Raw genomic sequence first — 12800 nt, 5'->3', positions numbered from 1 at the left:
CACTGACTCGCTACGATTGGAAAGCAGTGGTTTCAATATTTTAATGCATATAAATATACTCATATACATATATTCCTTTGTATTTTGAATATATGTACATATATAGGCACAATATGCCCCTTTGAGGTGGTTATATAATCGTCAGAATGAAATACCAACTCACATGCCACCGCAAAGGCAAAAATAGAAAATAGACAATAAACAATACACAATGAACATACAGGATTATTGTATCAATAATTATGCCAGGAAAATTGTTCATTCATTGTACTATTTGTTTGTTGATTACACTGGGGAACAATGTGAAACAAAATTTTTGTTGCTTTCGATTTTACAGCTGTTTTAGAGTTATTTAGGCATGTTAAATTCAAATCCGAAGTCGGTTTTCTTCTATCACGTCAAGTTTTTTTGCTACAGCTTATAGTAATGAGACCACTGCCTGCAGTGTGCTGCTTAGATCATAAAACGGGGTATGCTCTTCTATAGACGGAAGTTTAATTTTTTTTTTATTTGGAATAAGTGAATATCGCTCTAGCAGAATAGCAGCAAGTTCATGCTTGTTGTTTGTGCTCATTCGTTACGTCCGGTTTTTTAAACTAGGATTTTTTTTTTTACATTTATTTCTGAGGACAACTTCTCTTTCCTTTAGATCATGTCTGTCTCTGGCATTTCACGTCGAAGGTGTATAAACAGTGCTGATTCGTTTTGCTTTATTTGTGGCAGTTTTACTATTCCAAGTCAAAGGAGGAACATTAGTCCATTTGTCAGGCAAGTCTATTTAGCGTATTTTAAAATGAAAATCGGTGAACAGGATAACGCTTGGGCCCCTCACAAGGTGTGCAAGCAGTGTGTCGAGAGTTTACGAATGTGGACTAAGGGAACACGTGATAAAATGCCATTTGGTATACCAATGAGTTGGCGAGAGCCCAGAGATCATTCAAGTGGCTGTTATTTCTGTATGGTGAAAACGTCTGGTTATAACAAAAAAAAAAAAAAATGTAAGATAGAGTATCCTAGTTTACTATCGGATATACGCCCAGTGCCTCCTTCTGCTGAAATCCCAGTGCCAGTTTTCGAAGAACTACCCCTATCAGAAATACAAAAAGCGTGTGTGATGATGATTCAAGTGACTCCAACGATGAAGACTTTGAAATTGAAGACGACTCTGCTCGAAAGGGATTTTATCAGAATGAGTTAAATGATTTGGCACGAGATTTGGGACTATCCAAAAAAGCTTCAGAGCTAATGGCATCCAGACTGTATGAGAAGAACTTGCTTGAAAAAGGAGCCAAGGTATCCTACTTTCGAACCAGAGAAAGTGAATTTCTGCCATACTTTCGAAATTACTCAGGATTTGTGTATTGCTGTAACGTACAAGGCTTGATGAATGTTCCAACATATAACGCAACTGAATGGATACTTTTCATAGACAGCTAATGTAGGAGCTTGAGGTGTGTACTATTGCACAATGGGAATGTCTTTGGTGCAGTTCCAATCGACCATTCTGTTCGTTTACAAGAACCATATGAAGACATAAAGAGTAATTGATTTGCTGCAATATGACATGCATAAGTGGATCATCTGTGTTGACCTTAAAATTGTCTGCTTCCTTCTTGGTCAGCAACGAGGATACACAAAGTATCCCTGTTTTTTGTATATGTGGGACAGCAGAACTCGTGAGAAGCATTGGGTGCAGTCGAATTGGCCGCCAAGATCTGAGCTAAAACCTGGTGATCCGAACATTCTACATCAACGACTTGTCGACAGGAAGAACATTGTATTCCCACCTCTACATATAAAGCTTGGGCTCATGAAACAGTTTGTCCTCTGAAGGGGACTTCAGTATTTAATTTTGGCAATTCGTAAAGATATTTTATATGACTATTGGGAGAAAGAGGGTATTCTGTAGCTTAAAAAGTTGATGTAGTAGACAAAAAACGAGGTTATTTTTGGATTCAGAGGCCAAAAGTGACTCAAAAACAAGTATTAAATCGAAGTCAACAAAAATTTTGTTCCCCAGTGTTATTTGTTTGATTTGTTGAAAGTTAAATAGACTAGCTGACCAACTGATTGTCGGATTGTTGCTCAAATATTAGTTCAGAAATTATATTTACTATGAATATGATATTATATGTCAATATGCACCCTGCAGGTAAACCAGAGCTCAAAAAGCTTCAAAAAGTCTTAACAAGATTTAACAAAAAAAAAAAAAAATTATCTCGTATTTGATTTAAAATAATATTATCAACCATTTTCAATCAATCCAATTTTCCATACACCTGCACCCGCGGCTTATGCCTGTGATGTCCTTCAGTGGTTTCAGCGAGGTTTTGGTTAAATTTCCACAACTACGTTTCAAGCATCTTTTTTCGACTCCCCGACTTCGTAGTTGTTAAAGATTTAGGTGTCTAGCATTGACACACTTCATAAGCAAAACAATAACCAAAATATTTTGAGTCGATTGCATAAGAGGTATATGTTACCATCTGATATCCCTCTGATGCCAAATCAAGCAATCTTGCCTTTTTAAATTTTATCGTCATTAACAAAAGTGGATTGGGCAAGTTTTCGATGACTTCACGAACTTCACTGAAAGCTTTGTGCCACTGAACTACTTGGGTTTGTGATAAACTAGACTACCCAAAGCACTTCTACAACAGTTCCAATGATTCACGAAACTCCTTATTTCAGCTTTCTGTGGAAAAATCGCCGGTTAAACATTTCGCGTATATTTGTAAACAAATAGCTGCCAAATGCATACCAATTGACATATGGCGATCAAACTTCGCACTAACATAAAAAGAAGCTTAAATTTTCTCATTCCGCCCCAAAAAAAACTCTACTATTTCGCTTCTTTCGATTTCAGCACAATAGCAATTATAAATCACGCTCGTAAATATAACGGTATAAAGCAGATGCGAGTATTAAGCGAGTGACAATGATGTATTTGTATACCAATACAGGGACAATTATGCAAAACAGCAACAGTTTATGCAAGAATTGTGGCTGCGGCGAACGGAATACATGCAATCTATGCGACATTCGTACATGTTAAAATTCCAACTGATGCGCATTACATGTGCAAACGCCTAAAATTATGCTTAGCTTAACTGTATGCTGAAATAGAAACTGTAGCCTTGCATATCTTTAAACATAAATTATTTGCATGTATGGATGTATGTGAAAGTTTAAATGTACTGATACAGTGTATGTATCCGACATGCCTTGACCACCACGAAACAAAATGTCTGAGTTTATACATTCATATGTACGTTCAAATGCATTACATATGTACATATGCATACCATAGACATTAATTCAAATTTGCCATCCGCATCGGCATGCAGACATAACAATGGCATGCATCAGAGTGTTGAAACGAACACGGCAATCATTTGCACAGTGTTCAGTACTGAAGTTTTTAAGCGTTTATGCTTCAAAACCGAGCATACTAATAAAAATATAAATATGTTAAGTCAAGTGGAATATAATATAATAATAAATTTGAAATATTTTCATTTAGGAACTTACAATTAGTTACAACATTTCTAAACACTGTATCCGTTTAAAGTGTGCTGTAATTATTGTAAAAATATTAATTGAAAAAAAATTAAAAATATCTGTAACCTCAAATATTAATTCTCTCGCCATTTTCTATAAGAAAAGTAGGTGATTTAAAAACTTTTCAACAACAGTGGATATTCGCCATCACTTTTTTTAAATACGCGCTATCTATATACGATGTGTGTTCTTATGTTAAAACGTTCGAATGTTAAAACGGTGTCGAACACAAATACAATCAACAAATTAAACTTTTATACGCCGCCCAAACATACAGACATACAGAAAATGGCCAGACCACACAAGCAATCCGCGCTTATCGATTCAGTGTTGCCAATATTACTGGGATTTATGAGTTTAAAAAATTTTTCTTTTTAAAAAATAGCGAAGTTTATCTTGCCTTTTATTATCTCTTGTACCGTCTCGCCTATAACTGCCAATAGCTTATTATTCTATACGAAAACTTATAAGGGAAACACAATATCAAGCAAACAATCTGACGACAGAACATTAACAAGATATATCAATCGAATATGATTATATTATTTGCACTGTAATTGTTTGTGCTATTCAATAAAACCACAAATAGGTTCTAGAGTTTTTTTTATAATTACTGTCTGTTTTAAGTTTCAAGTTAAACATCGTAGCTGTCAAATGTCTTATTTCATTGTCTTTTCCTACCAAATGCATTTACGGCAGCACTAAGTAGTTTTTATGTGTGCAAAAATAACTCTCAAATTTAGTGTAAGAAAAATTATTAAACACAAAATTCAGAATTATTTCGTGATTGGTTTTGCATTTTCCATTATATTAACATAATTTTTGTATGTTTTTTTTTTTTTTTTATATCCGCTACAAGTGGCAACACTATTCCCTTGCTCCATGGGTGACTGGTTGACTTTGGTTGTTCCATTGGTTTCCAATTGCTGTTTTTGTTGTGGTTGGTTCGATGGCAACGAGCAGAGAGCATAACGTACTTTTAAACGACTGTTTGAAGGTTTGAACTGTTTGTTGTCTGGCTAAATATGTTGCGCGAAAGCTCCAAGACAGCTTGTTGGGGTTGCTGTGTTATCGTCGGTTGCTTTGCTTTCCTATTATCTTTTTTTTACCGGTAAAATACGATAACAATAACAAACCAACGACGGAATGCGATGGCTATAGACGCCAACCACCCTCCGGTGTGTCGCAAGCAAACAAATACACTTGCAAATATGATTACGAGAAGCGTGGAAAGCGTGTTGTTTGCCGAGTAGTGAAATACTGGTGCATGTTATTGATGCGTTGCGTCGTCTGCAAAGTTTTATTAAGCAAATGTGTCCGAAAAGGAAGTCAGTCAGTGGGGATAGCATGAAGCGATGAAAATTATGCGTAAATGTGTGCACAAACACAAGATACTTGATGGAAATGGATTTGTATGCGAACTTTGAATGTGTTAGAAAAGATATTTTCCGGAAGTAAACGATATGATAGATACACTTAGAATATACGCATAAGAGTGAAAAAAGCGAATTGCAATATTTTATTGGACACTTAATATTAATATTTGTTCTGCAATCTAATTGGCATGCTTATTTTTTCAGTGAAAATATATTTTAAATAAAAAACACAAAATTAAAAAAATTACCAAAATTAATTTTTTACTATAATGTATCTCTAATAAATCGATATCTAGAACCAGCAAGAGCCATTTGAATTGGCAATTGGATTATATTTATTAAGCAAAATTCATACAAGAACCACAGAAACGCACAGAACTTGGAATTAATAAAGCCAGGATATAACCTACCGAAAAAAAAGGGGGAATAATGTACTTTTTCTACGATAATGAGAATAATATTCAACATGGATGCGGTCCCTTAGCAAAAAAGACATTAAAAAGCTTAGCGTGCGTTAGCCTATGTTATTTAGAGATTCTATACAAAATTAAAAAAAAAAAAACGAAAAGAAAAAAGAACAATATACAATTGCAAATATAAATATAATCATAATTGCAAAATTTGCACAAAAAAACTATGAATAATTTATATTTGAAGAAATCATGGTGTTAAAATCCCTTTTTATCTGAATAATCACTTATTTAATGAAAAAGTTAAAAACTTACCAACTCTTTAAAACACTTCCGCAAATTTTTATTTTCTTAAATATAATTAATCTTGCTTTCCCCAAAAACACTTATTTGCCGAATAAACAAATTTATATTTTTTCACAAGTAATTTTGAAATTTTTTATAAGCTTTCATAAATACTAAGCATTTTTTGACATACACGTACATATGTATATAGACACTTATTTATATTTAACTTTTATATTGATTTACTCTTAACAATAGATTTATCATTTAATTAGTGTATTTGTATATATGATTGTTTTCACAAATCACATTGGTTTGGTTACTTCGTCTTAATGAATGTAATGGCGAGTAGATATTTCTATACATATGTAACTGTCGCGATATTTTGTAAAAGTAATTCACTTCCTTGGCTTTTCAACACAATAATCCGTTATACACATACAGACATATGTACATACATGTATACGTATCACATCTACACTCATATGTACATATGTATGTGTGCACTTTTGCCAGACAGCAATCACTTCATCAATTTACAAAATAGTTTGCACACATAATTTGACTTTCAACAATTTTTCGATTTGTGCAACATATCTTTGAAATCACTATCTAAATTCCACTCGCTCTGAATTTGTTTTGTTTACTTTTCAATCTTTCTACCACACAAGCAACCTTTTAATTTAACTAAATTTGTATGTGCTCCTATGAAGACGAAATTGTCTTCCGCGAAAGAATCGCACTCGAACAATACATCACACGAAATGACGCATAAAAATGTTGCATTGCATCTCGGAAGCAGGAGAACTCCAAAATATTTAACTGTTATACGCAACGAACGTATGCAACCGGAGAGAGTGGTTATATAAAATGAGAGAAATGAGTATATGAGCAGAGAACTTAAAACATATGTGAAAATGAGGAAAACAGTTCGTAAATTATACAAATGGTTGCTGATTCAGCTGAACGGTTCATAACTTTGATAGAAGTTACATAAAATGACAAATAAATAGCAGAGAACGTAAAAGAATAGCAGAGAACGTCTATCATATCAGAGAACGTCTATCACGTTCTATCACGGTCTATCAGACGTTTTCTGATCATATGATACGTTCTCTGTCATATATGATAAACGTTCTCTGTAATGCATTTTTCCATCCTCCATTATTACCAGCAATTTATTCGCCATTTTGCTGTTTCTTTCGTTAATATATGTATGTACATATTAGGACCAAGTAATAGAATAATTGTTTTTTTATTTGACAACTCTTTAAAAAACTAAACAAAAAATTACATTCCACAGAATCCAATTGACTGCCACTTACTTTGTTATACAAATACTATTGAMATCAAATACAATGTGTCCATTTCACATCCATATTAATTATATAAAAGATCTAATTTTTATTTTAATTTCTTGTTAACAAATATTACACCAAATGAATTTGGGGACATACATACATACATATTTAAAAAAGAAAATTTTCTTATTTTAAATAAAAATGAACGTTAAAAAATAAACTAACCATTTTATTCATTTCTAAAATATGGTGCAATTCTGTACATGCAAAAAACTATTATTATGATGTACCCTTAATACTATTCATTTACTCTAAATCCAGAAGAAAGTAGACAAGTATTAAAATTAGTTGAAATGCGTAGAAATACATAATTATAATAGTAAAACAAAACTTACATATATACATAAATAAAAACAGAATATACTCTTTATCAATTATGTCCATTTACAACAACTTCCATTTGTACATCCGGTGATTTATTATGTGTTTCAAGTAGTAATGATTTTACTAAATCAGTGGTGAACTTCTCTACCAACAACAAAGCGTCCTTCTGATTCATTTCAATCAATGATGAAGTTAAAAACTGCCCAAAAGCTGTAAACTTGCACAAGTTTGGATTAACATTAGGGATGTTATCTATTTGTTTGTCGAGACTTGGCGGTCTCATTTCATGATAGTTTGAATTATTATTTGGCTCATTTGCATTATTGGATAAATCTGTTCTTAATTGCCTCTCTGGCGGAGCAGCAACCGGAGGGGTTCTACAAATGGTCACATAAGCATTACCTTTTTATTGAACAAAATATAGTACATAAAACATAAAATTAAACTAACTTACGGTGGATAAGGATTCGCTTCATCGCATCCATCAGTATCACTGCAATAAGCAAAACGCACAGGTCTTATGCTTTAAATTATTTTTAGTCATATAAATAAAAAAAAAACGAAATTGAAGTGCTCACCTTGAATTCGAAAATGGTGCCGATTTTGGTCTTACAATTACTTCTTTAGTAAACGATCGACGAGCTTTTATGTGATCACCTAAATATGTTAAATAATTATACATTGGCCATTGCGATGTAATACTTGGATCATTATATTGGTCCTGTAACATCTCCACTCGACGTTTTTCCAAGTTATAACGATTTCGTAATTGAACCATACGATTTTTTACTATAGCAACTGTCGCAATTGATAAAGTAGTTAGTATTTTTAAATATTTACCTTTTACTTTAGCCACCATTATTGATATTAAAAAATACCCATACCTTCGCATATATGAAACACTATTTTAAACATCTTATCTTACCATTTTGTCCCACACTTTCGGCCATATCTATCCACATTCCTTCCAAGTAATCTCTATTCCTATATTGAGGGTGATTGCGATCATAAAATGCCGGTCTTTGTTGAAATTCACGTGCAAGCAGTACATCGATATCATCAAGCGCAGGTCCTTCGCCGCGACGTGGGCGTCCACGTTTCCGTCTTCCAGCCATTAATTTTTTTTTGTTACAAACGCCCAAGTGTTACTCAAAATCAATATTTTATAAAACAATTTATATGTATATTTTTTCTTTTATATTGTTCTATGTCACGTTTTATTAATTTTTTTACTGCAGCGTTTATTGCAAAATATAGACATAGATCGATTTTAACACATTTTCCATGACCACTTTTAGAATGAAGTTTTGTTAATAATTGTAAAAATTATCGCTAGAAAATAGAAATATACAAAATGTAGAGGTGCCACCGGTTTATTTTATTTGATATACATACCATTCTTTAATAATATTTTTTACCAAATTAAAATATTAGACAAAAACTTATTTAAGCTGAATAATTATTTCTTCTTAACAATTTATGATTACTTTTGACAGAGTTACCGGCTCACAAAGACGAATGAGTGACTAAAATGCTTAGATAAATAATTTATTTTATATATTTTCGAATTTTTAACGCGACCAAATGGTACATTTCATAAAAAAAATAATTAATTTTGTTTTAAATAAATATTTTGTAATACAAAAAACGTATAAAAATATTTATTCTTTGTAGAATTAATCTAAACGAAATTTATTTAAGAAATGTAGGTTAGCATTTCAAATCCTTCTTTTGGATTTTCTTTTGTTTGTGAAGGGCATACTAAAAATTATATATATGATTTATATCCCTAAGAATATTAAAGTATGGTTTAAATTTAAGTTCTTATATATAATATTTGTATATTCAGTTAATGGATTCTCCATCATGCATATCTGTTTATTGCATTTAGTCAGCTGATATGTAATGTCTAAAAGTGTCATTATTTTGTTGACGTATTTCCAATGGACTTATTTTTATAAGTCGTACGGTTATATTATAAAATCGTTTGAACTTCTCACTGTAGAATTAATATATGTTTCACTAAACTATTACTACTTACGAAATGGTTGATGTACAAATTGGGCGAAGAAATGCCTGCATTGTTGTACTTGGCGACATCGGACGCAGTCCACGCATGCAATACCACGCAGTTAGTTTGCTCGAAGAAAATTATAACGTTGACTTTATTGGCTATGTTGAAACAAAACCACTGGACGCCCTAACTAATGCACACCACAAAGTCAAAATACATGAATTATCACCAGTGCCTGTTACAAACCTCACACCTAAACTGAAGTTAATTTTCAAAACATTCTGGCAGACTTTAAGTTTGCTCATGGCGCTAGTTTCTATTCGTCGTTCAAACTTTTTACTTGTGCAAAATCCACCAGGTGTTCCAACCTTAATAGTTTGCTACCTTTATTGTGCATTTACGAGAACAAAGTTTATCATTGACTGGCATAATTACACGTATACTATATTAGCTTTGAGCACCACCAGCGGTGAAAAGAGTTATTTTTGCCGTTTAGCTAAATGGATAGAGCGATCATTCGGGGGCAAAGCAAATGCACATTTTTGTGTTACCAAAGCAATGCAAGAGGATCTGTTGCTAAATTGGAATATTGGGTAAACACAAAGTAGATATCAAAAATATTATAATCAAATTTACACGATTCTTTAGACCAGCAGTTGTTCTATATGATAGACCGCCAACACAATTTCATCCTATTGAATTGGATCAAAAGCACAAGCTCTTTATGAAATTGTCCAAAGAATATCCACAATTTCTACCAAAATGTTACGCAGATCTAAAAGAATCGGGAGTTATCGAGACAACAGCTTTGACACAAAAACTAATCAGTGGAAATGTTTCTTATAAGCCACAAAGAGTAGCTATTGTTGTATCGAGCACTAGTTGGACACCAGATGAAGACTTTGGGATACTACTTAAAGCGTTAGAAGGTGAATTTATTTGCATAACATTGATACTACAACTGCCATAAAAAATATTGAGCTAAATATTGTTCTTCAGATTATGAAAGCACTGCCTCTGCGCGACCAAATAATTTCCCTACCATTTTATGCATTATAACCGGCAAAGGACCACAGAAAGAAGAATATGAATGCATAATGTCTAAACTTAAGTGGTCTAAAGTTTCAATAATAACTCCCTGGTTGGACGTGGAAGACTACCCACTTATTTTAGCTTCTGCTGATTTGGGGGTATGTTTACACTATAGCAGCAGTGGCTTAGACCTACCTATGAAAGTTGTTGATATGTTCGGTTGCGGGCTGCCAGTTTGTGCTTATAATTTCAATTGGTGAGTCAAATCACATAAAATACATAAAAGCTTATATACACAAATAATAATTAATGAATATGTCTTCTCTAAGCCTTGGCGAATTGGTAACCCACGGACAGAACGGATTCATTTTCGAGAATCACAAAGACCTGGCCGACCAACTAAAATTTTGGTTTGAAAACTTTCCTTGTAATCCAAGTTTACTTGAATCGAAAGAACGCTTTCGTAAAAATTTGCAAGAATTCCAAACATTGCGTTGGCACGAAAACTGGAGAAATAACGCCCTACCTGTATTTAATTCTTACACTTAATGTAATTTTTTAATACCAGACATAATATAGTAAGTATGTAAGTACTTTGCTATATTATTTATTAATGTAATTATCATTTTGTTTTTGTTTTACATACGCTTTGTAATTTTAAGATTCGATTTATGAAATAAACATATTTTAATACATTGACAATTGTTTTTTAGGACACATTTTGAACAGTTATATAAACTCAATTAGTAAAAGATAAATAAAATGTCAAATAAGATAACTTCGTCTTTTCATAAACTGCTGTACTTCTTGCCATTATCATCAGTCAAATTTTTTTTCATTTATATAAAAATATTTAAAAAATAGTTATTCTTCCCGCAATTAATAATTCTTCATAAATCCACACTCAAATCAATATATTTCCCAAATGGAAATTGTATGATGGAGTACGAAAAGAAAAATGTATAACATTCAAAATCTCTCACATGGGTTCGCGACAAATTGGACAATTTTTCTTATGCCGCTTGTATTGTTCGATGCAATTGTCGTGCAAAGCGTGACCGCATGGCAGATATGTCATATTTTCATTCTCCAATTCCATAAGACAAATGACACAATCATCTCCGGGAGATCTAGAAATTCAAAACCAATTTACAAACTTATAACCCAGTAAATTAAGTTCACTTACGAATTAAATCCTGGTGTATATCTATCTTCACTGTTTGTACTTTTTCGGCGTCTTTCTTGATGATAGCCAACCTGAGGTGGACGCACAAGTAACAAGGCAACCAGGCCTACACAAACACCAAACACCATTTGCCATACAGGAATCATAGTTCAATTTGGTTTTATATAGAGAATATACTAAATCTTTATGTAACGGGCGTAATAGTACCGCTTTGAAAAACAATTTGCTTTTGCGCGACAATTAACAGAGTCAAAATCTCGAACCGCAAATAACTAGTGATGAGAGATATTTCACTACTTTGATTTTTTCGCTGTGATCACTTTTTGTATATAGCAGTTCACTGCATGGATATTGTTAGAAATTCCGGTAAATGTTCAGGAGAGCGGCTTTTCCTTCATGCTTTATGTTTTTTTTTGCAATAAAAACAATAAAAAATATTACGATTTTGCATCACTGTTTGAAATTCAATTGGGCACTAGTGATACAAACAGTGATCGGTTTCGAATTATCGATACTCTCGATAATAAATTTAAATATCGATATTCTCAATATTCGAGTCTGAAAGACAATTGGTAAAAATGAGAAATACATAATTGGTAAATAATAATAATTGGAAAAATATAAAGACAATAAAATATCGATATTGATGAGAATTGATTTTACCAATTCTCTTTCAAACTCGAATATCGATATTCTCAATATTCGAGTCTGAAAGACAATTGGTAAAAATGAGAAATACATAATTGGTAAATAATAATAATTGGAAAAATATAAAGACAATAAAATATCGATATTGATGAGAATTGATTTTACCAATTCTCTTTCAAACTCGAATATCGAGAGTATCGATAATTCGAAAACGATCAGTGGATGAATCAATAGTGGCCATTCGAATTTACAACAGCGATGCCATAATTTCGAACAAAGCCTTGAAATTTTAGTTGAAGTGAAGTGATTGTGAAGTTTTTTATATTTTTATAAAAATAACATAAAAATCAACTTCTCTTATTGATAAAATAAACAACATCAATAATTCTTCTTCTTCTTCTTGATTGGCGTAGTCACCGCTTACCCGATTATAGCCAAGTTAACAACAGCGCGCCAGTCGTTTCTTCTCTTCGCTACGTGGCGCTAATTAGATATTCCAAGTGAAGCGAGGTCCTTCTCCACTTGGTCCTTCCAACGGAGTGGAGGTTTTCCTCTTCCTCTGCTTCCCCCGGCGGGTACTGCGTCGAATACTTTCAGAGCTGG

The 12800-nt window shown here is 32.7% G+C and overlaps 3 protein-coding genes across 5 annotated transcripts; 1 reads left to right on the top strand and 2 right to left on the bottom strand.

Moving 5' to 3' along the window:
* Positions 1–7141: 7141 nt before the first annotated feature.
* On the bottom strand, positions 7142–8504 carry LOC108971466. 3 transcript variants are annotated; one of them, XM_018937554.1, is made up of 4 exons: positions 8243–8504; positions 7896–8115; positions 7772–7834; positions 7142–7694 (listed from the first exon to the last, which is right to left on the bottom strand). In XM_018937554.1, exons 1-4 carry the CDS (start codon positions 8430–8432, stop codon positions 7364–7366), a joined length of 804 nt encoding a protein of 267 aa, XP_018793099.1. In that variant the 5' UTR covers positions 8433–8504; the 3' UTR covers positions 7142–7363. The 3 variants fall into 3 exon arrangements, with proteins under 3 accessions (XP_018793099.1, XP_018793100.1, XP_018793098.1); XM_018937555.1 differs by having other exon boundaries at positions 7772–7810; XM_018937553.1 differs by having other exon boundaries at positions 7772–7840; positions 8243–8432.
* Positions 8505–9215: 711 nt separating this feature from the next.
* Positions 9216–11060, top strand: LOC108971463 (chitobiosyldiphosphodolichol beta-mannosyltransferase). The gene is made up of 4 exons (XM_018937550.1): positions 9216–9924; positions 9980–10260; positions 10331–10619; positions 10693–11060. Exons 1-4 carry the CDS (start codon positions 9362–9364, stop codon positions 10910–10912), a joined length of 1353 nt encoding a protein of 450 aa, XP_018793095.1. The 5' UTR covers positions 9216–9361; the 3' UTR covers positions 10913–11060.
* Positions 11061–11142: 82 nt separating this feature from the next.
* Positions 11143–12033, bottom strand: LOC108971470 (E3 ubiquitin-protein ligase RNF13-like). The gene is made up of 2 exons (XM_018937563.1): positions 11550–12033; positions 11143–11493 (listed from the first exon to the last, which is right to left on the bottom strand). The coding sequence occupies exons 1-2, from the start codon at positions 11693–11695 to the stop codon at positions 11343–11345; spliced, it is 297 nt and encodes a 98-aa protein (XP_018793108.1). The 5' UTR covers positions 11696–12033; the 3' UTR covers positions 11143–11342.
* Between the last annotated feature and the right edge of the window lie 767 nt (positions 12034–12800).

The sequence above is a fragment of the Bactrocera latifrons genome, unplaced genomic scaffold (assembly GCF_001853355.1).
Source record: "Bactrocera latifrons isolate USDA-ARS-PBARC rearing strain unplaced genomic scaffold, ASM185335v1 scaffold_344, whole genome shotgun sequence".
Lineage (NCBI taxonomy): Eukaryota > Metazoa > Arthropoda > Insecta > Diptera > Tephritidae > Bactrocera > Bactrocera latifrons.
The sequence above is the reverse complement of the archived record's forward strand: the minus strand, read 5'-3'. Positions and strand labels throughout refer to the sequence as shown.